General features: G+C 35.3%; 3 protein-coding genes across 3 annotated transcripts; 1 reads left to right on the plus strand and 2 right to left on the minus strand.

The window, feature by feature from the left end:
* Window positions 1-43: 43 nt before the first annotated feature.
* On the plus strand, window positions 44-14,275 carry LOC123533776 (isochorismatase domain-containing protein 1-like). The gene is made up of 5 exons (XM_045315633.2): window positions 44-202; window positions 6,983-7,030; window positions 7,888-8,049; window positions 10,069-10,185; window positions 11,322-14,275. The coding sequence occupies exons 1-5, from the start codon at window positions 83-85 to the stop codon at window positions 11,463-11,465; spliced, it is 591 nt and encodes a 196-aa protein (XP_045171568.2). The 5' UTR covers window positions 44-82; the 3' UTR covers window positions 11,466-14,275.
* Window positions 14,276-14,423: 148 nt separating this feature from the next.
* On the minus strand, window positions 14,424-19,939 carry LOC123533777 (uncharacterized). Its single transcript, XM_045315634.2, has 4 exons — window positions 19,627-19,939; window positions 19,081-19,152; window positions 17,479-17,664; window positions 14,424-15,776 (listed from the first exon to the last, which is right to left on the minus strand). The coding sequence occupies exons 1-4, from the start codon at window positions 19,721-19,723 to the stop codon at window positions 15,553-15,555; spliced, it is 579 nt and encodes a 192-aa protein (XP_045171569.1). The 5' UTR covers window positions 19,724-19,939; the 3' UTR covers window positions 14,424-15,552.
* Window positions 19,940-20,863: 924 nt separating this feature from the next.
* On the minus strand, window positions 20,864-23,126 carry LOC123534760 (turripeptide Ici9.2-like). The gene is made up of 3 exons (XM_053518868.1): window positions 22,969-23,126; window positions 21,736-21,871; window positions 20,864-21,054 (listed from the first exon to the last, which is right to left on the minus strand). Exons 1-3 carry the CDS (start codon window positions 23,003-23,005, stop codon window positions 20,940-20,942), a joined length of 288 nt encoding a protein of 95 aa, XP_053374843.1. The 5' UTR covers window positions 23,006-23,126; the 3' UTR covers window positions 20,864-20,939.
* Between the last annotated feature and the right edge of the window lie 362 nt (window positions 23,127-23,488).

Here is a 23,488-nt window from a genome sequence, read left to right on the forward strand (position 1 = left end):
ACATCATCAGTGTTCAGACAAAAAAATCATAGATAAATTAGATTTCAATCAATCACATCTCTAGATCATGTGACTGTTTAAAATGGCGAAGCTCGGCAACATTATTGCCGGTAAAACTGTATTCTTTTGTTGTGACATGCAGGAGAAATTCAGACCAGCGATACAATATTTTTCAGATATTGTTACTTGTGCAAGCCGACTGGTATGTAAAAGAAGGAGTCACTGTCATTTCTGATTTTCCAAAAGATCTGTGCTTAGATGCGGGAGGGTGTTTTCACCCCAAGACACCCAAAAACACCTATTGTTTAGTATTAAGGTATTTCTGCAAATTGAAATTAGAAATCCATGTGAAAAATCAGACCCCTCGAAACAGCTTTCGAAATGCAAGGACACAAAAAATATATGATAAAAATTGAAAAGATATATCTTTAGGTAAACTTGTGAGCATGAAAGCTACGCTGAACCCTCCCTTACGAAATGGTCAAAAAGCTGCGAACATGCCGCGAACATGCTGCGAACATACCTATTCGCAGGAAGTATTCGGGGGGATATTCGCTGCTACCGCGATCATGCCGCGATTGGTTGGATACTGTATAGTTCGCGGGATATTCGCTGGAAGACCGCAGTGATCGCGGCATGTTCGCGAGAAGAACTCAGAAGATTATAATCTTTTGGTAAACTGTTACTGAAGAACTTTTATAAGAGCAGGTAATTGTAGATCAATTAATTTGTAACATTATCTGTAAGGTCACAGTATGAGTCTGATAATTTAATTACAACCAGATATTCTGGACATGTTTTAGAAGGAAATCTGTGTGCATTACAGACAGTTTTCATAAGTGATTCTTAGAGGCTGATAGGAATATATACTTTTTTGTGGTAAGTCAGAAAATTTATGTTTAATATCTATACTCATATATCTCAGTAAACATAAGGAATTTTGAAAATGAAATAGTTATGCTTAACCTTTTGCAGAGCTGTATCAGATTATCTAAAAAGAAATATAAAACTAGCTTTCTAAGCTTCATAAGTCTGATAATTAATATGTAAAACTATGACAGATTTGTAGTGATACATATAACTTAAAAGCAGTGTGAAGAAAAACATTGGGATGAAATGAATACATGCACTCTGACACTGTTATTGAACTGACAAGTAACAGTTAAAATTCAAACATATTTTATCATTAAAACTTTGTTTAAAATGCTCCAAATATGATATGAAAAAGTTCAGACATTGACAGTTTGAATTTGTTACAACCTCAGTGTTCAAGTTTATTCAATAAATCTATATCCCTGATTCCTATTAATTTATTTGTTTTTGCACTTTTTCTGTACATGCAATTTCTGTAGAGATGGTTTTCAGCTAGTTCGCGGGATGTTCGCAGCAACTAGTTCGCGGGATGTTCACAGCAACTAGTTCGCGGGATGATCGCAGTAATTTGTTCGCGGGAAGTTCACAGCTACTTGTTCACGGGAAGTTTGCGGCAACTTGTTCGCGGCAAAACTAATTTGCATGTGAAAAGTGAACACCAAACGAACATCCCGTGAACAATTATACCAATTGTATCAAAAGTGTTTGTGGCATGTTCGCCGGATATTCGCGGCATGATTGCAGCAAGTGTTCACGGCAAACTATAATATTTCCGTAAGGGATATCTCCACAGTGCTTTGGAAGAAAATTAGTGAACATTTTTGGTGCAAAATTTCGGTATCGTATGCAACCTAAATTGCTATAAAACATTTATTTTCAAAGAAATGCCAAAATAGTGCACACGAGCGTTACTTTTTCAAGAAAATGCCGTTAAATATTCTAATGCGCAAAACACGTGCACAGTTTTTCTAAAATATTTCGCCGCCATGTTTATTTCAAGGAATAAAATATATGATTGTTCTTTTACCTGAGATTTCCTTACTGAAATATGTATGTCTCCTAGCTTATTCATGGTTAGAGATATCCATTTAGTATAGTTTTTCAATGTCCGATCTCCTTAATCTGTTGTCGATCCTTCACATTAAAAGAATAAACGCAATGTGTAATGATAGTTTTTCGCTTTACACACCTCCCTTGGACAAGAAAGCCGTTTCACTTAAAATTTGTAAGCATCCGCTGACAAAATATTACTGAAAGATCGAAACTTTTTCTAAAATAAAGTTGAATTTCAATTATTTTCAAAAACTAGAAATATTATAAATTGTGTTGAATTTATCAATAAAACAAAAATCCCCAAAATAAACAATTTTAGATCTTTTCCGGGAATTATACGTTTCAGCCGAACAACGCATTTCAAGATGACACAAAACTGATTTCTCTTTGTAAACAATGTCAAAGTTCACCTGAGGAACATTGCTGAAAAAGTGAAAGTGCTTACTTGTTTCAGTTTTACGTCCTGTAGAAAACAATCAACTTTCAACTTTAAATGCATAGATGTTCTATAATTATTCCAATATAAAAAACCGTCCGATCTTTTCCGTAAGAAAGAAAACGAAGCAAATTTAACTATTTGTTTACACTTCAACCATGTGAAATTAAAGGCATGTATTATCACGAGACTTCCGTGCATTTTGAACCTCGTGGTGAATAAACTGAATTTACTTTAAAATATAATGTCTCAGTTGAGTCAGTTATTTGTTCATTTCAGAGAACATACATTAAAGGTGTTTTTAAGATTATGCATGTGTACGAATATTTACTAGTCTACTTTATATTAACGACGATAGAAAACAAGTGTGCACTCGGCAAATAGCAAGTCTATCATTTTCAGGTGTATACTGAACACTGATCCCAATGTTCGTAATTTTCAGATAAAGAACTCGTTTTCCTTGGTTTCGTAGACAGTCTTAGTACTGGACCGCTGTTTCTGCTGTCAACACAGTAATGTAAAGTCAGTGTCCATTTCTATGCCGGAATTTCAATGCACATTTATTATCAGTTTAAATCTATGAAAATGTGAAAAAAATATCTTTGTTTAACGAAGAACCAATATGCAGAAAAGTTACTTTTGAGATATTGCTGATTTTAATCATCAGGTTTTCGCGTGAGAAGTTCAACTGATTGCATTTTGTAAAATGTTTTGTAGTTATCTACAACTGTATACAAATTGTATTACCTCTTAACATATTTGGCTGTACATTTTTTCTGCGATTTATTCTCACTGTGTTTTCAAAAACATGCTGCATTATTCTCATATTGTTTAAAAAGTCGATATATCAAAATTGGTTAGTTTATGACGCATGAAACATCTAATAAGGAATCACTATACACATCGAACTTGTCCCGGATCAGTATGCGGAAATACTGTGGCCTAATGTTTCAAGATTGTCTAAAAATATTTGCATATATCGTGATAAAGCAAATATTTCGATTGTTTTATAATGTATAAATGTAGGGATAACGCATGTTTTTTCGTGTTATAACGTCTACAGAATCCCGAGGGATTCTGAAGATGTTATAAAACGAAAATAAAAAAAAAATGAATACATTATCCCTCAACATCATTAAATTTCCATGAAAAGCGCGGGAGTATCAGAGTTGTTTTTTCACGTTGACGTCATTTCCATTTGAATGATCCGTTTTGGGGCAGTAATACGTTTACGCTCTGCCACGGAAGGCACATATATAAAATGGTGTTATAACAGCACGTGAGCACGAGAATCTCTCTGTTAACACACGTTTTCTCTCCTTTTAAAACACCCCAAAAACGTGACAAGAACAACAGTTTTATGCTAGAATATACAATCATGTATGAGTGAGAAAGTTACGTTAAGTAATTTCGGTAGTTACCGCAGGAAGTGCCGAAAATTCCATTTCCACCAAATTTTCTGCGAGATAAGCAACGCGTAAGTACATAAAGTCCACTATAATAAATTAAACCTTTCTTATACTTGCCCAATCCTTGTAAAGAATTTTGGATCGTTGCCAAATCTTGTTCACATTAAGTCTGAGACTTGTCTTACAATTTTAGGCAGTTTGGTACACCATAAGTACAAAAATCATTGTCCGCACATTGCACTACTTTTATGTATGCTGAAAATAGCAATATGACAGATTTATTTTCATTTTAATACATGAGGTGGTCAAGTTTGAAAACAGATTTTGTAATAAATTTAGTTCTATTCAGTAAGACAATTCTCCTATGCACTAATTAAACTTTGAGCTAACTTTTGCCATTCATGAATTTTTAATAAAGTATTTTGAAAGGATTTATAAATCTAACCAAAAATTTGGAAAAATACAGGTAAAATATCTTCTTTGTTTATTTCCAAATTTTAGTTTTACTTTTTATACAGCTGCTTTTAGTTCAGGTCTTGCAAACTGAGCTGTTTTTGTATTCTAGAACAGCTGCATTTGAAAGATTTTGTTCTCTATTTTCACACTTCAAATGAAGGTCACTCTAAATTCAAGATGGCGGAAGTACCTTAATTAAGATGTCAAAATAATAACATATTTTGAAGCAAAGAGCTATAAAAATAAATAGATCAGCAACTTGAAAGGCATATAGAGCAAATCTCGCCAACATAACGTCACAACTGAATGAGATCTTGTTGTAATAGGCGTCTGTTGATTTGATCACGATTGATCAAGTCGACAAACACTTTGAAATAAGATAACTTTCTATCAGATCATTTGTTTAAAATGATAATGGTGCTTTTTTTAATTGTTATTAATTTTCTACACGGGGAAGGAATGAATGATTGGAAGTCTGAGAAATCAATTAACAGTTGTTGTTGTTAATTGAAAAATGAACTTGATTCGGTTTATTACACGCCGACCGTACTGCCACAGTAAACGTCTGTTGATTTGATCAAGTCGGCAAACGCTTTGAAATAAGATAACGCGCTAACACGAGATTATCTCCAGTTGCCATTCTGGGACCTGTTTTTTATATGTAGAAAAGTATCAACTTCAAATACATAAACGGCATTATCGTTAATTTAACAGATTTAAATGCACGGCAACTGAAAATTGCTTAAGGTATTAGGCCCCTAATAGCAATGTTTAAAAAATGGCATTTGCTTGGTATATTCTTACAGTTGGCCGTGCTTCGCACTTTGTTGCAAATTTTTAAAAACTTTTACCGAGCCGTTTTTTATAAATTTTATGTAATTTATGGTATTTCCTCAAGCTCAAGTAAAGACATATTTCAAGGTGGCGACCTGTATCCAAAATGTTTGCAGAGATTTCATTATACAATTATTTTTCATGAAAGAATCATCAAACTATTGGTAAACAATTATAAAACTAAAAAATATAAGTGTCAGTATAATTTTTTCCAGGGTGCCTCAAGTAAACGGATTTAATGAGACAGAATTCTGTCTCCAACATTGAAAAATTAAGGTCGAATCTTGCAGGTCTGTTTTCAATTTTGCTCACTTCATTAAAAAATAACTGCGGGGCAGAAGTAAAACTTACCTAAATTTCTTCCACAATATGTAATCTAAAGAATGAAGGCAAAATAGAGAACTTTTACCGCACGTAACTCAGTATTTTTAAAGATGTCTAACTCTACCCCTTCCATTTCAGAGGTAAATCCACTTTGAACAGCAAGAAATTACTTATCAAATGAATATTTTCCATTTTTGTACAATAAACCAATGACAAGTCTTGAAAGAAGTAAAAACTTACTAGAAAAAAAGAAAAATAAGGAAAAAAAAAATTTGGTCCCAGTGGGGCTCGAACCTACGCACCCCTGAAAATCGCAGTCAATGTAGGTTTATGGCAGAAATTGAATACTCTTCAAAGAGGAGATACTCTATTATGGGCCTAATACCTTAAATTATAAAACGTTCACCAAAAACACACTGTGTGCAGTAAGATGTGTGAAAGTCCACTTTAATTTTAAATACAGTACCTGAATAAATGTTGTCATTAACTGTGTAATATTTGTTAATGAAAAATCTAGATTTAATCCTTAGCCTGCTGGGGGCAGGTGATTTTGCCTTTGCGACCAGTGCAGACCAAGATCAGCCTGCACGTCCGTGCAGTCTGATGCAGACCAAGATCAGCCTGCACGTCCGTGCAGTCTGATCATGGTCTGCACTGTTCGCTATTCAGTCAGTATCTTTTAGGAAGGCATCCCTTTAAACAGTTAATGGTACTGTCCAAATTGAGAGATGGAAAAGTCCATTATAGAAATGTAGCAGGGTAAGGGTTAATATGAGGTAGGAAGACAATGATTTAAAGACCTTGATCTGTAATACATTGAAAAATACAAGAAATTTCCTAGTTATTTCAAGGGAATTCATGTATCTTTTATAACTCGGTATCATTCAAACATATGAATTTATGTTTCATTAAGAAAAAAAAATAGAAAAAAGATAGCTGAACATATTGTCAATATAAAAGTAGAAATCACAGCATTACATATGCTCATTGAAATGAATCTCATCCGACAAATTAAAAGCTTAACTGAAAGATTTTTTGAGTTTAACATCATTTTTTAATTGGAGAAGATAACTGCACAAGTTTTTTGAAACTTAGAAATATTTATTTAGAAATTAAAAATAAAAGCTAATAGTATACCGGTACCCAGTCATGAGCATTTAATATTTTCTGATTTGTTGTTAAGGAGATGCCATGTCTGGGACTAAATTTTCTCCAGGTTATTTCAAAAGTCATGAAATGTAATTATCGTGAAATAAAATCTTACATATGTATATGCATACATGTATCTCTGCTAAAAACTGTTTGTTTCAGTCAGATTTTGAAAAGTTTCAGGATAAAGGCAAACTGCCTCAAAAAGTAATAACAAAAGCACAAAATTAGTGTATCTATGAACATGTCTTAGGTTTTCGTTGCTTGTGTGTCAATATCTTGTAATTACTAGCAGGAAACATTCTTTGAACAAACGGTGAAGACTGCAGGGCTGAATGTGCTGTAATATTGAACATATTTAGCAGTCAAAATTGGTGCGCCAAAACATATACCCTGCCGTTTCTGATGTCTGAATGATATAATTAACCTTTTTACTTTCTTTTTTCAGCTGGAGGCATCAAAGATTCTAGAAATTCCAGTTATTGTAACAGAACAGGTGGGCTATTTTTTTTCTGAAACAGTAACATATAATTTTTTCATGTCATGATGGTAATAAAACTTAGTAAGTAAATAAATCTTATAACAGTCTAGCATTGGTTGTTATTCAACTTTCTTACTTATACTTAGCTTGCATATTTAAAATTCCGTTATTCAAGCTCCTCTGTGTGAAAACTAACATTATGACTCTTGGACCAGCGAGGATCAAGATCAGTTCACATCCCTATTGTAATCTTTTTTCCACTTCCATGCTGTTCATTTATCAATTTCAGCATTTTGTTAGCAACTGATATAAGCAAAGAGTATGGATCCAGATCAGACTGCACTGAGGTCACAAGGCCTTTTTGCTGGTTTTTGCACACTGGGGCTCATTTAGTAATGTTTAAGTATTAACCTGTAGGAAGTCAAGAAGTTTAAGAATAATTATTTGAGCCGCACCATCAGAAAACCAACCAGCATTTGCGACCAGCATGGATCCAGACCAGCCTTCACATCCATGCAGTCTGGTCAGGATCCATACTGTTTGCTAACGGTTTCTCTAAATGCAATCGGCTTTGAAAGCAAACAGCATGGATCCTGACCAGACTGAGTGGATGCGCGGGGTGGTCTGGATCAATGCTGGCCGCAATGGTTTTCTCATGGTGTGGCTCATTTATAAAGATATCTTTCATTGATATTTGTACATATCACAGGGGTTTGAAACTGAATCAATAAAAATATATGTAGGCAAAATCTTTTTAAAAGATAATGGTGTATTAAATGGGTGGGATATGATAATGAATATATTTAAATTGAGCTGCAAGCGTCTGTTTACATAGATTAATTTTGACATTATGTACTAATTCTTTATTCCAGTATTCAAAAGGTCTAGGCAAGACTGTTTCAGAGCTTGACATATCACATGCAGCAGGAGTATTTGACAAGACAAAGTTTAGTATGGTTCTACCAGAGGTGGAGGAGAAGATGAAGCACCTGTGTGAGGGAGATGTGACACATGTTGTTCTGTTTGGGATTGAGGTCAGTATAGTGAAGTTATGGTTGTATGGGTTCATGTTAGAATACATTTTATCTACTGCAAAAAAGTCATTACAAGCGTTTCTGTGTTACTTACCTGAGAAAATTCATATTCAGTGCCTGAAGATGTAAGCCTGCCAACTTAGGGCAATAGGGAGAGTGCAGATATACAGACCGCGGGGTTTGAGTTTGATCTTTGGGCGAGGCGTATGTCTCTTTGATCAATTGATGAAAGATATTGTATCTGAAATCAGGCGTCCTCCACCTCACATTCATGTTGAGAAGTTGGCAATTACTTGCGAAGAACAAGTTTGTACTGGTACAGAATCCAGGAACACTGTTTAAGTTGACTGCCTGTCATTACATAAATGAAATACTGTCAAAGTAGAAATTTTAGCGAGGGTTTAATTTTCACTGTATTTGCGAGGCCCTACATCTTGCAAAAATTTATCCTCACATTAATATTCACGATTAGCATAATTCATATCTGAGTATGATACCATTTTTGCAATTTTGTGATATTAAACTCGTGAACATATTAAAAATTCCAAATTCACGAAATTTTGATCCAGCGAAAATATGTGCTTTTACAGTACTGTTGAAAAACAGCGTTTAACCCCCAAAAAAAAAACATGATCTGAAGATGTGGTTTGATTATGTCCCATTGCCATTCTCTGTTCCCTACACTCTACAGCATTTCCCATGCTATTCTAAATGAAGGGTTTTCAGATTTATGATTGTCTAGGACTGAATGTATTTGTACCAATATTCATTTTTAAAAAGAATTCATGATATTTTCTAGTTCATTGCCTTAGTGCATATAAATTATTAAAATTGAATTGCCTTTAGAAATTACCAGTATCCTGTATTTACAGAGTGCTTTGATACATCTGTAAACTTTACAAAATAAAATATTGTGCATAAAATGATGACTTGTCTTGTGTGGTTCTTGGAACAACTTAACATACCTCATGTTTTTATTTCAGTGTAAATAAAACGTGACACAAAAATGTTTACTTTTGTTTGTTGCTATATAACATGTACTATGTTGGTGCTCTGTAAAATCCATAAGAAGAAATTTATTGATCAAAGGGTCATTATGCATTTTTTTATAATATGGCTGCCACATTTTTCATGAACATAAAATGTATTTATTTCCTGTTAAACATTTTTTTTCAATAATTGGTTCGTCATATATTCATCATAGATTTGAACATGTTACTTACGTAGTTGGTTTTGATTACCTCCCTTTTATTATGTAACTGTATCAGTTCATGGCAGTATTGAATGTAGTGCTTTTGTAACAATGTATCTTTGCATATTCCCTTTTTATACACCCGTCTCTGAAAGAGTGGGGCATACTATGTGAACACCCATGGCGGGTGGGGGCGGTGTCCAAAGCATGTCTACTCTCTGAGTCCAACAGTTTTCATTCAATCTTCACCAAACTTGCTGACAATGTTTGTGGGCATAGTATCTCGACCAACTTTGATAACAACCCAAATCGCCCCAGACACTTGGAATTACTTGATTAACTGCAAATTTTGCCTTGTCCGCTCTCTAAGTCATACAGTTTTCATCCGATCTTCACCAAACTTGCTGACAATGTTTGTGGGCATAATATCTCAGTCTTATTAGATAACCACCCAAATCGTCCTAGGCACTTTTGCATTATGGCCCTTGAATTAGGCCAAGTTTGATGACGGGCTCATTTTGTGACAGTCTGGCACTCTTGTTGGCAACTGTTTTATCATTTTTTAACATAAAATTAAAAGCCTTAAGGAGCATTTAAAGAGCATTGAAATGTGTGTTGAAAGAGTCAAATATTCAACTTTAGTTTGGCAGTATAAAGCACTTTCTGAGCTAAAATTCATCCTTGCTTTCCAATGTTTTGGTGTTTCATTCTTCCATATAAGACATAAACACAAAGTAAGAAGACAAAACTAGAAATCAGTTGCCTAAAATATTGTTGTGCAAAATATTTTATGTCAGTATCTAAACTAGGCTTAATTTTTCTTGCAGGCTCATGTTTGTGTTCAGCAGACAGTGATAGACTTGCTAGAGAAACGTATAGTGGTCCATGTGATAGCTGATGCTTGCTCATCTAGAAGTCAGATGGACAGACAGTTTGCATATGAGGTACAAAACAAGTTTAAAAGTTATTTTTATACCTTTAAAATTACGCAAAAAATGACATCGGAGGTTAGGGAACGGTTTAAAGATAAGAAGAAGAAATCTAACTCATTGTCAACTGATTTGCAAAGAATAAGAAAATTCTGTTAAGATTTAAGACCCAAGTTTTTTGCCTGCAAATTTAGAAGTATTATCCATTAAACATTATTTTCAAAGAAAAAGGGTAGTTTTTATGCTGAAGATGGAAAAAGTAGCTACTGGTGTTAAAGGGAGACAATATTATTGAAGTTGTGCAAATTATTGTTGTTAAAAAAGAAAATATTACTTAGTTGGCAAGAAATTCTGCCTTGATAATTCAGTAGAAAATGTTTAGATCTTTTAACACAGGATTACAGTGTGTTTAACCCAGCAAAGGAACATCATCATCATGTTCTTCATATTTTTGCAAAACAATGCTGACAAAAGTTCATCATTCCGACCCACCCACTTAGTTCAATAGGCAGAGCACAGATCTGTGGTTCATGGGGTTGTCCTCCACTCATGATTCTAGTGTTGGCAGTTACTTGCAGAGAATAGGCAAATACTGGTTCAGAACCTAAATACACTAGTTAATTTAACTGCCTGCCATTATATAACTGAAATACTATTGAAAAACAGTGCTGAACCCAAAACAAACAAAGAAACAAACTTCTTCATTCATTCACAAGAACTGCTTTATTGGGAAAATGTCAGCTTCTTGAAAACTGCTAAATGCAGGAAAAATTAAGCAGAAACAGTCTATTTTACCAAGCACAATCAAATTGAGCCAGCAACATTTTCATTTTTGTTATGTTAGACGACCTGTAGAGTTTTCACTTTTTCGATTTTTTTACTTATGCATGTATTGCTGAATTTATTATTCAGAGGGAGTTATTTTATGAACCTTACAGTTTTAAATGGTTTAACCAATTGATTTTGAAGAAGCCTTGTTAATTACTCCGCAGAGCTTTTACTCCCATTATAATTTACTCCCTTTCATACATACATGTATTTGGTATGGTCTTTTTATTACAAAATTTAAAGAAAAAAGAAGTTTTCCATAAATTTGTCTGTGAACTTTATTTAAAAATATCATTTAAATGCATTATTTGCTGTTGTTTCAGAGATTTCGTGCTATGGGAGCTACTGTGACAACTAGTGAGGCCATACTTTTACAGCTTGTTGGGGATAAAAATCATCCCAAATTCAAGGAAATACAAGGACTTATAAAAACCAGTGCACCCACATCAGGGCTTGTCAAACTTTAATATACAGTATCAGTTTCAAAGGTGATTTTGAAATAGGCTTAATAGCAGACTGCTTGGCTTAAATTAACTGAGCTGTTATGGTCTGCATGTGAATATGGAACAAAGCCAACTACATTATGTATACAGAAGGTTGTGTAAAGTTTGACCAATGTGGACAAAATGCCATCTTTTTTTTTTCAAACATGATATCCATATTTTCATACATTTAGTGAAAGAAATGACAGTTATCACCATGAGAAAAAGAGTTAGTTTTACCTTGACTGTTCAAAGAATAGGTAGAGCTATTGCACTCGAACAGTTGTCGCCATCTGATTCCAGATTTAGTTAAGTTTTGTATTTAAGCTGGCACCTCTGTGTGAGGGAATGGATTGAAAAGACACAGGTTTCGTAAGCCAACTTTGCATTTTAACAAACTTATGCCCTTTTGACATTGTAAGCTGGTATGTCAGTAACTACTCGTGGGAATGGATTGAAACATAAAATACTAAGTCTTGTACCCTTTAATAATTTGATGTGTAATTTAGAATATGCTATCTCAGTTGTCATCATAAGAGGGGAAGTTCTACAGTCAAAACTGTTGCCCTTTTTGCCCTTGGTTATGATTTTACTATTTTGTTAATAACATGGATTTTTAATACAAAATTGTTGCTGTCTTGCAACAGCTTTTCATGTTGATTTTTAGCTCACATGTCACAAAGTGACAGTGTGAGCTTTTGTGATCGTGCAGCGTCCGTCGTCCGTGCGTCCGTCCGTCCGTGCGTCCGTGCGTAAACTTTTGCTTGTGACCACTCTAGAGGTCACATTTTTCATGGGATCTTTATGAAAGTTGGTCAGAATGTTCATCTTGATGACATCTAGGTCAAGTTCGAAACTGGGTCAACTGCGGTCAAAAACTAGGTCAGTAGGTCTAAAAATAGAAAAACCTTGTGACCTCTCTAGAGGCCATATTTTTCAAAAGATCTTCATGAAAATTGGTGAGAATGTTCACCTTGATAATATCTAAGTCAAGTTCGAAACTGGGTCACGTGCCATCAAAAACTAGGTCAGTAGGTCAAATAATAGAAAAACCTTGTGACCTCTCTAGAGGCCATATTTTTCATTGGATCTGTATGAAAGTTGGTCTGAGTGTTCATCTGGATGATATCTAGGTCAAGTTTGAAACTGGGTCAGCTGCGTTTAAAAACTAGGTCATTAGGTCTAAAAATAGAAAAACCTTGTGACCTCTCTAGAGGCCATACTTTTGAATGGATCTTCATGAAAATTAGTCAGAATGTTCACCTTGATGATGTCTAGGTCAGGTTCGAAACTGGGTCACGTGCCATCAGAAACTAGGTCAGTAGGTCAAATAATAAAAAAAACCTTGTGACCTCTCTAGAGGCTATATTTTTCATGGGATCTGTATGAAGGTTAGTCTGAATGTTCATCTTGATGATATCTAGGTCAAGTTCGAAACTGGTTCAGCTGTGGTTAAAAACTAGGTCAGTAGATCTAAAAATAGAAAAACCTTGTGACCTCTCTAGATGCCATATTTTTCACAAGATCTTCATGAAAATTGGTCTGAATGTTCACCTTGATGATATCTAGGTCAAGTTCGAAACTGGGTCACGTGCCATCAGAAACTAGGTCAGTAGGTCAAATAATAGAAAAACCTTGTGACCTCTCTAGAGGCCATATTTTTCATGGGATCTGTATGAAAATTGGTCTGAATGTTCATCTTGATGATATCTAGGTCAAGTTCGAAACTTGGTTAGCTGCGGTCAAAAACTAGGTCATTAGGTCTAAAAATAGAAAAACCTTGTGACCTCTCTGGAGGCTATACTTTTGAATGGATCTTTATGAAAATTGGTCAGAATGTTCATCTTGATGATATCTAGGTCAAGTTCGAAACTGGGTCATGTGCCATCAATAACTAGGTCAGTAGGTCAAATAATGAAAAAACCTTGTGACCTCTCTAGAGGCCATATTTTTCATGGGATCTGTATGAAAGTTGGTCAGAATGTTCATCTTGATGATATCTAGGTCAGGTTCAAAACTGGGTCACATGAGGTCAAAAACTGGGTCACTATGTAAAATAATAGAAAAAAATGATGTCATACTCAGTTCAAAACTGGGTCATGTTGGGACAGGTGAGCGATTCAGGACCATCATGGTCCTCTTGTTCTCATTTTAAATTCTTGTTTAACAGAATCAAAGGGGGACTTTCTCCACCTTGGTCAAATGATGCACGAGCGATTTTATCAAAAGAAAATGCAGTGCATTGACCTTTGGGCAGATATATGCCAGTTAATATATATTTTGATACACATTATCTCAGATTGTAATCTATTATCTGACTTGTATCATATTTATTTATTGACACAAAGTGTGTATGAATTGTCTGCATTTTATTTCCAACATAATATGAAATAACAATGTGCAAGAAAATGTAATGTGTTTACAATATCATTTGAAGTAACACTATAATAGTATAAAGGCCTTATAATGTGACATGTTGCATTAGTACCTCAGAAACAAACATCTTTGTTTGCTTATTAGAAGCATTTTATAATGTATTTAGTCATAACTCATAGAAATAAAGGCAATACCTAGCTCATAATCTCAAAACATGCACAACGGATAACTTCATTTTTCATAGAATGATAAAACTTTTGCTGGCTAGAAGGTATTACGAAACATACTGGCATACTGACACTTCATCGAGGCTTGTCATCAAAAGTTTGACATCATATTCTTGACCATGAACAATAATAATAAACATATCAGTATTGTAACTAAAAATTTCAAAAATAAAATGGAACAAAAGTCAATCAGATTGATTGTAGTCTGAATATATTAGTCTCTTTTTGATTACTCACTGTAAAATGATATGTCTGCTTTGGTAAAATTTACTGTGCTTGTTTCTGAAAGCTTAATGTATAAGATTGAGTTTAACTCAAACTGAACTTTTGACAGCAGGCCACTAAATAAATGTATTAATTTCAATATCCACAAAAAGTGTGTCATCAACAAAATATTGCCAAATTCTATAAAGACAGTAGAAAATTTGAACCTCTGTCTTGGAATTGTATACTACATGTATATATTTACATAAGCAGCATACACAGTGTTTATCTAATTCACATGACCTACATCCACATACAGTTCAGGCCAGGAATTTTTCAACACTGGTCTTGATTTCAGGCTTTTGGTTGCCAGAATTTCCTTATATGACACTGCTAGAAAAAGACATTTCAGGCTTTTGAACTTCTCGTTTTTTAATAGAATCACAGGCTTGATTATACATGTAAACATTGTATATATCTACATAAATGACATGCATTACATTGACAGCATATGTATACCAAAACATTGTGTATATCCACATAAATGGTATACATTACTTTTAGAGGATATATACCAACACATAATATAAAACACTGTGTATGTCTACATTAATTGCACATATTACTTTGGCTGTATATGTAACAACATGATACATGTATACATAAACATTGTATATATCATATCTACATGAACCATACAGCATATATACCAGCACTTCATACTTAAACATTGTATATATCTACATGACCATATACCTTTCTTTGACAGTATATATATCAACACATTATTCATAAACATTGCATATATTTACATAAACTGCATACATAACGTTGTCAGTATAATATACAAATAGATTCGCATAGCCAATGCTTTCACAAGACCTATATCCAAATGCCGGTCCGTTGACTGCATGCATATATATACCAACATATTGAAGCTAATTAAATTGAATCAGTGGCTGCATTTTATAAAAAAACACGCACGTAGAACCAATGACCTATCACATTGCAGCTGTAATTACGGAAAAAAGACAATATACCGAATAACCCCGCAAATAAAAATTATGAATGTCCTTGACATCGCGTATGTCCATATAAGCATATGCCTTGAACTTACATAAACAATAATGTTGGCCTGAAGGGGAACAAAATGTCCTCCATAATGAGTAAATGATATATTGTGAGTAAATGTTATGAGTTAATGTGATATCGTGAGTTAATGTTATGAGTTAAGTCTGGGATTTATGAATGTAGCGACTCTTCCGTCATTTAAGATCATCACCATCCAGATTTACATCTCCCTTGAGCGGTTTGATGGCGTTTTCCGCGCAGCAACAGCATACCTTGGTCATGATGTATATCTGTGCTATAGTTGAGAGAACGAAGAAAAACCAGTGCACCAACAGAAGTATAAATGAGAAATATCTCATAACTTTGTTGCAGTTACTGTCGTCTGCATTCATCCACATGTCGAATATCCATGTACTTCCTGCCAATATAAAAGAAACAATTCAGTTCAGTCTTAAGAAATATAAGATTTATATTTTTTTTAAATTCGCAGATCTATTTTGTCTAACTGACTGACAGGTCAATGTTGGGGCCTATGTAAAAAAATCTGCACGTGACCAGTGACAGTTACTGCTGAGTATAACATTATATATACACCTTTCACATTTGTTGACCACTTTCTCACTTGAAGCAGGGGCTTTTTTTAAGACAAAATAAGAAATGAACATAATTATACAACCTGTTCATATCGACACCTGGAAAATGGGCTCATTTTGGTGAGAAGAAATGTTAATTTATTGCCATATGTCCATGTTCGATATTTTTATGCCCCCCTTCTAAGAAGGAGGGGTATATTGTTTTGCAAATGTCTGTCGGTCAGTCGGTCGGTAGGTAGGTCGGTCGGTCGGTCTTTTGGTATGTAGACCAATCCGTTTCCGGATGATAACTTAAGAACGCTTGGGCCTAGGATCATGAAAATGGATATGGAGGTTGGTCATAACCTACAGATGACCCCTATTGATTTTGAGATCAGTAGGTCAGAGATCAAGGTCACAGTGACCCAGAACAGTTAAACAGTTTCCGGTAGATAAATCAAGAACGCTTGGGCCTAGGATCATGAAAGTTGACAGGAGGCTGATCATGACCAGTAGATGACTCCTATTGATTTGAGATCAGTAGGTCAAAGGTCAAGGTCAAAGTGACCCTGAACAGTTAAACGGTTTCCGGATGATAACTCAAGAATGCTTAGGCCTAGGATCATGAAACATGATAGGGAGGTTGGTCCTGACCAGCGGATGACCCGTATTGATTTTGAGATCAGTAGGTCAAAGGTCAAGGTGACGGTGACACAGAACTGTTAAATGAATTTTTGATGATAACTCAAGAACGCTTGGGCCTAGGATCATGAAAGTTAATAGGGAGGTTGATCATGACCAGAAGATGACCCCTGTTGATTTTGAGGTCAGTAGGTCAAAGGTCAAGGTCACAGTGACCTGGAACAGTTAAATGGTTTCTTGACGATAACTTAAGAACGCTTGGGCCTAGGATCATGTAACTTGATAGGAAGATTGATCATGAACAGCAGATGACACCTATATTGATGTTGAGGTCAAAGGTCAAGGTCACAGTGACCCGGAACAACGGTTTCCGAATGATAACGCAAGAACGCTTCGGCCTAGGATCATGAAAGTTGATAAGGAGGTTGGTCATATCCAGTAGATGGCCCCTATTGATTTTGGGTCAGTAGGCCAAAGGTCAAGGTCACATTGACCCGGAACAGTTAAACAGTTATCATAGGACAACGAAAATTAATATGGAGGTCGGTCATGACCTGCAGATGACCCCTATTATTTTGAGGTCAATAAGTCAAAGGTCAAGGTCACATTGACCCAAAACAGTAGAACTTTTGTGTACAGTGACAAAATAATTTCTGTTCCTTGTGCAATTACTGGATGCATCAAGGGGGGCATTTCGTGTTCTACGAGCTCTTGTTGTCGCGAATTTATATTAATTCAAGATAAGTTGTCAAATCGGATATTTCACTGTTGGTTGCCTGAAACGGTGCTACCATACAAGATAATACGAGTTCATCAGTAAAATTCCACAAGCAACAAAACATAGAACTTAGTTGTCTATGTTTTAACTAAATACATGCGGACTATAGTTTGGGTATTATATCTTACCAAGGATAAGCCAGGCAGCAAACATGATATGGTACATAAAAGACGTTAGCCTCCAATATGTAACACCGTAATATTTCTCTTTTATACCCTTTATACAAACGAAGAGTGGGTAGGGAGTCACGGAGCTGACGATAACCCAGTATGGTATAATGGACTGGTAGGAGCAGTCAGTGCGCCATATAACGCCTGAAATGATAAGAATGGATAAGTTACTGCACGAGTTATAATACACGAAAAAACAGTCTTTTTGATGATGTTATGCATTGATGTTTTAAAGATACTCGCCCACAGTTGGGATGAAAATTTTCAACATGTTCATTTCCAGCAAGTTTGGTATAGATGCCACTGTATATATGACACTGAAAAATGATAGTGAGTGAAAGAAAACGTATGTCAATAAGTTTGTACCACTGGTCACTTTCACAATACCCTTATTTTATGGGTTTTTGTGAGGAAAATTGTTTGCCAAATATGTGTGAACGAGCTGCTTTAAAGTTGGCTCGCACTCACTTGCCCCTCATCGATGTGGGTTCGAGCCTCACTCAGGGCGTTGAATTCTTCATGTGAGGAAGCCATCCAGCTGGCTTACGGAAGGTCAGTGGTTCTACCCAGGTGCCCGCTTGTGATGAAATAATGCATGGAGGGGCACCTGGGGTCTTCCTCCACCATCAAAGCTGGGAAGTCGCCATATGACCTATAACTGTGTCGGTGCTACGTTAAACCCAACAAAATAAATAAATTAAAGTTGGCTCGCAAAGGATTCTTGAACTTCATTTTCATGTTTTACCGGCGATACTTTACACTCTTCTATAGGAGTCGCCCTTTTGAAATGCGGGAGTTACTAAGTCAGTTTGCACTTAACACTGCTCTCTTATGGACAGCACAGCAGGGCATCTGCTCACTGAATCAGTGTTTTAGTATTCATTTCAAAAGGATGGAACTTGTTCAAATCGTTAACCGCTTCTGTATCACGAGCCCCTATAAAGGCACAGGAGTTCAGTTAAATCTGTAAAGCATTTTTGAATTAACTATTAAATATTGTTTTCATATCCATGAAGCACGGGATTGATCCTGACAGGAGTCGAAACTGCCACCACGGAAACGAGAGGCCCGCACCCATTGTCCCCTACATCCTCTTTTCCAATACATAAATCGATTCTCAGTTATTGTCGATAATTTAACTGTCGACAACGCCAGTCTAACGTGACTAGATTTGATTCACAGTTAAGTTATGATGTCCGGTACAACTCGGATAAATGAATTCCAACATGTTTTCATCAAACTATTTCAATGAGCATGTAAAAATGAAAACAATCAATGCTTTCTTGTGGTTAATCGTCTAATATACGTTCATCATTCAGGCACTTGGATAAACCACTCGGACGTTCAATACCTGCACATCTGAACTCTGAACCGTTATAAATCAGGCGACAAAGCACCCAAAGGTCTTACTTATTTGAAAACTAACGTTGGAGGCCCGGTACAATGCTCTTTTAAAATAGACGTTATAATTCAATATGACGTAAAATCTAATGCCTCTTGTATGATCTCATACCTTGCATAGGAATGGATATCAAAATGAAACAAAAATGATATATTTACCTATTGTTATACAAGCTCCAGTGAGTGCAATAAGAAGTATTATTGGAATATAATACAGGCACAGAATGGTCACTGAAAAGGTAACAAATACGTGTAAAAATGATGTTTACGTTGAAAAAAAAAGTTGAAATGTTGGTTGACGTTTTTAAATACAGGTTTGACAGGATCGCTAATCGTGATATCGATGCATTGACGATATTGCCTTTCCAATGCTGTACCAATACATCGATATCACGATTAGAACTACAATACAACCAAATCAGCTATATCAATACAGAATTTCAGATTATCTGTACAATTTCAGTAAAATGTGCATATATGATTAAACAAAATCCAATGAATATTCAATAGATACTATATTAATGACGTTAACTTTAAAGATTACTACTAATAATTTGATGTTTGCTTGTGTAAAACCCTTTTTTATATATTATTAACTTGGATTTCGTAAAACATTTGTATATGAATCATTTAGATATATCGTTTGGCTGTTTTATATCGTTTGGCTGTTGATATAGCGATATAAAAATCTGTGTATGTACCTACCGCATGCCTTGCATTCAGCGCGGCATTTACAGCAACACATCAAAATCTCATACCAGCGCAATTCATCTATATCTCTCCTTTCTCCTGGTCTACCCATTTTCGGAACGTCTTATTTCTTCACGACACTTTAGAGAATGTGAATTAATGATAGTTCAGGAAACCCTTAATTCCATATTAGAAAGAACTCATTTTCGTCTTAAAGTCATGCGTTCTTAAAACACGTCGCGGATAAAATATTTAGAGTAGATCAAAATGAGCTTAGATTATTTATATTTTTAGAAGTATCGTATTCCTTACAATTTGATATAATGACACTGTATACGAAAGTTTTATTTCACTCTGTACTTCTGTTTTAATCAGTGCGTGTAAATCTATATTTCTTATTGTTTTTGAAACTATTTTGGTAATGTTAGGAAAGAAGTGTTTTGCTCTGATAAGCATTAACATTGAAGACTGAATTTCACTTCGTTATAAACTGACTTTTCTGATCGGTCAGAATAAAACAAAAAAGAAAATATTATAGTTTGAGGCATGTCGCTGTAGGCATGTCTCTGTTTAAACGCAAACATATGTACAAATGTACAATATTCGGTTCATTTCCAGGTATTCTGAATCACTTGCGGGAATGCTTAAGGCAAATGGCTACTGAATGCAGGTTGTTGTTAAGGCAGGTTCAACTCTAGAGTTAAATTGATATAACGAATAAATCGAATTTATCCTTCTTTATTTAATATGTCAAACAACTGATAATACCGACTGGAAAAATTGAAAGTTTAATACGTTTAAGTGTGTGTGTGTGTGTGTGTGTGTGTGTGTGTTTGGGGGAGGAGGTGGGGACGTGGGGAAGCTGCAAGCTGCTTGATTCTGCTAAAATGAAAAATAAAGCCATACTGTATTTTGCTTAAATCGCTTGTATAATATTATCAAAGATCTACAGTTCAAAATGTATTACTTTTATATAGGTTTACAAAGGAAATAATTTGAATGATATAAAAAGGTTGTCATGGATATAAATGTATTTGAAATGTGATAGAATTAAAAAAAGGCAACTCAGAGAGAGATTCCCGGAACCAACCCAAATTGTCGAATCTTTAATATCTAATGCAAGTTAAAACATTCATTGTACATTTTAACAGTACTTCGATCATTATCGTGATATTCAATAAGCCATTTCTAAATGCTAGGTCATTTGTTTCAGCAACTTTGTAGATCGCAAGTAATAACACTAGAATGGACGTTCAATTTATGTTTATTTTAGTATTCAAAAAGAAGTCATTTCAATTCAAAGCAAAACAATTCATGTTGATATTTGTTTACATTGTTGTTGGTGTTTGTGTTGGTTCGGTACTCTTCTCCCCGGTCAGTTCATTTCCGGTGCAGGCTCCCATATGGAGGGTACGGAAGCTTTCAAAGTCATTTTTGCCCTCGCTGTGAATAAAATACAAGTAACGAGTACTGAGTCTATAGACATTAATCTTAAGTTAAACATGCATTTGAATGGATTTACCTCGTCAAAAGACATTGTGCTACCTCATCACAAAATACTGTGTTACATCATCAAATATACTGAGTAATTACATTATACGGTTGATACTGTATTACTTCGTATCAACACACAATATTGTGTTACCTCATTAAAAGATAATGTATTACCGTATCACAAGATACTGCGTTACCTGATACTGCTTTACCTCATACCTAGATACCGTGTTACCTCATGATACTGTGCTACCTTATCACAAGATACTGCGTTACTTCTTTGCTCAGTACTGTGTTACCTCATCGTAAGATACTTTTTTAGTTATTTCCTCATTACAAGATACTGTTTTGTCTCATCACAAGGTAATGCGTTACCCCATCACAAGATAATGCATTAATTCATCACAAGATAATGCGTTACCTGATCCCTCGATCGATACTGTGCTACTCCATTTCTATAAATCACAATGTGTTACCTTATCACGTGATACTGTGTGGTAATGTGTTATCCCACCACAATATAATGCGTTACCTCATCACAAGGTACTGTGGTGCCTTATCACATACTGTGTAACGTTTTGTTAATCTCTATCTGTCTTATAAGCAGCTTTTTTGTAACTGAACACTTACTTGCACCACTGAGATTTCAGAAAACACTCATTGCTGTTGTATGTTTTCCCGTCTGATCCACAGAATTCTATGATATACATGGGACAGAAACTGTTGCAGCCATTGTTTGCCCGCCTTTCTGGGAAGCAACTCACTCCTACAACAATAAGCCACAGTATTAGATCTAGGACAGAAATGATCACAGGTATTTGCTTTCCTTTCTGGGAAGCACTTCATTCCCATGTAATACCGGTATTATACATGAGATAGAAACTATTTCCGCTATTGACTGTGCACCTTTTTAGGGAAGCAATTTATACCTAAAATCATACAACTCCGTGATATGCTTTGGACAAAAACTGTTACAGTCATTATTTGCTTTACTTTCATGGAAACAGCTCGCACCTGAAACCGTAACAACTGTATGCATTATACTTGTACAAACGGGACAAAAGCTGTTAGCCTGGTACAGACATTGCGTGCAACTCATACCAAAAAAAAACACATAATTCCACTTTATAGGTATATTTACGGGAAGCAATTTACTCCTGAAACCATAGAACATTATGATATACGAGTATACATGAGACAGAATTTGTTGCTCTCTTTGTTTTCTCTCCTTTCTTAAAACCAACACACACCGAAACCTATATAGTATAGGGCATGAGCTCTTACAACCATTGTATACTTGTCTGTCTGAGAAACAACTCACATCTTACAACTGTATCATACATGTAGAACAGAAGCTGATAAGTCATTTTTGGCTCTCCATTTACGCATGAAACGACATGCTTTTATAAAAACAGTTCTAAGCTGCTTCAGTCATGATTTGCTTCCCTTCCTGCAACTTTATGATACAGATGCGACTGAGCTTTAAGAGCCATCTTCCTGATGTTCTGTCTTTACAGCCATTGCTGGCTCTACTTCACTGGTACCAGCCAACCTAAAACTACAGATTTATGTTCATTTGGGACAAAACGTTTCTGGTACCAAAATCAGATGCCTGAAATGTCCAGAGGAGCACCTGGGATCCTCCTTCTCTGTCAGAGCTGGGAAGTCACTGAGTCGGCGTGACTCCTTACTGTTCTCGTGTTTGCTACATATTTGTTTCTATGTGTGGTTCCTTTTAGCACAATATGACAATGTATCTAACCAGGACAGAAACCCGAACATTTCCATGCTTTCGTATTCTCCATACCAACACCGGAGAGAAAATTTAAAATGAACTAAATACTAAAATAAAACCACTCTTACCTACTACAAGGATAGCTAAAAGTATTGTGACCTTCATGTTGTCCTTTCTTTGTTAAAATGAGAGGTGGAAGTACATGAGGAATTTGTTCAAAATTTAGTGATAAGCGACTAACATTTAAGTTCAAAAATTACGCATCTTTTTCACACGAATTCATTCGTGGACAAATATGTCTACACCATTCCATGTGTCCTAAGATGATAACATTTTCAAGGTCACAAGGGCACAAGCTCTATCGTTCTGTTAAATGTAGACTGGTTGGCCCTTTTGTTACAAAAAGTGACTCATTTGTATTAGTATACTTAACATTTTTTGGATATATTTTAACAAAAGTACAATTCGTTCAAGTTACCCGTGCTCTTTTTTAAGGATCTTTTATTCGAACGAACAGGGAGACTCCCGCGGCAAAATGGTTAAGGTCATTGACTTGAATCACTTCTCCGCACCCACACACCACTGTGGCTTCGAAAAGTCCTCGCAAGTTTCTGTGGGTTCGAAACAGCCATCACCACCAATCAAGCC

Source organism: Mercenaria mercenaria, chromosome 12 (genome assembly GCF_021730395.1).
Source record: "Mercenaria mercenaria strain notata chromosome 12, MADL_Memer_1, whole genome shotgun sequence".
Taxonomy (NCBI): Eukaryota; Metazoa; Mollusca; class Bivalvia; order Venerida; family Veneridae; genus Mercenaria; species Mercenaria mercenaria.

Excerpts from the sequence above, each read along its gene's own strand:
- LOC123533776 (XM_045315633.2), top strand. The coding sequence starts at position 83 with ATGGCGAAGCTCGGCAACATTATTGCCGGTAAAACTGTATTCTTTTGT. Across the intron at positions 203-6,982 it reads TTACTTGTGCAAGCCGACTG|CTGGAGGCATCAAAGATTCT; the intron begins GTATGTAAAAGA and ends TTCTTTTTTCAG. Across the intron at positions 10,186-11,321 it reads ACAGACAGTTTGCATATGAG|AGATTTCGTGCTATGGGAGC; the intron begins GTACAAAACAAG and ends CTGTTGTTTCAG.
- LOC123533777 (XM_045315634.2), bottom strand. The coding sequence starts at position 19,723 with ATGGGTAGACCAGGAGAAAGGAGAGATATAGATGAATTGCGCTGGTAT. Across the intron at positions 19,153-19,626 it reads CGCTGAATGCAAGGCATGCG|TGACCATTCTGTGCCTGTAT; the intron begins GTAGGTACATAC and ends TTACCTTTTCAG. Across the intron at positions 15,777-17,478 it reads TGCTGCCTGGCTTATCCTTG|GAAGTACATGGATATTCGAC; the intron begins GTAAGATATAAT and ends TTATATTGGCAG.
- LOC123534760 (XM_053518868.1), bottom strand. The coding sequence starts at position 23,005 with ATGAAGGTCACAATACTTTTAGCTATCCTTGTAGTAG. Across the intron at positions 21,872-22,968 it reads TTTAGCTATCCTTGTAGTAG|GAGTGAGTTGCTTCCCAGAA; the intron begins GTAAGAGTGGTT and ends TTATTGTTGTAG. Across the intron at positions 21,055-21,735 it reads CTGAAATCTCAGTGGTGCAA|CGAGGGCAAAAATGACTTTG; the intron begins GTAAGTGTTCAG and ends TTTTATTCACAG.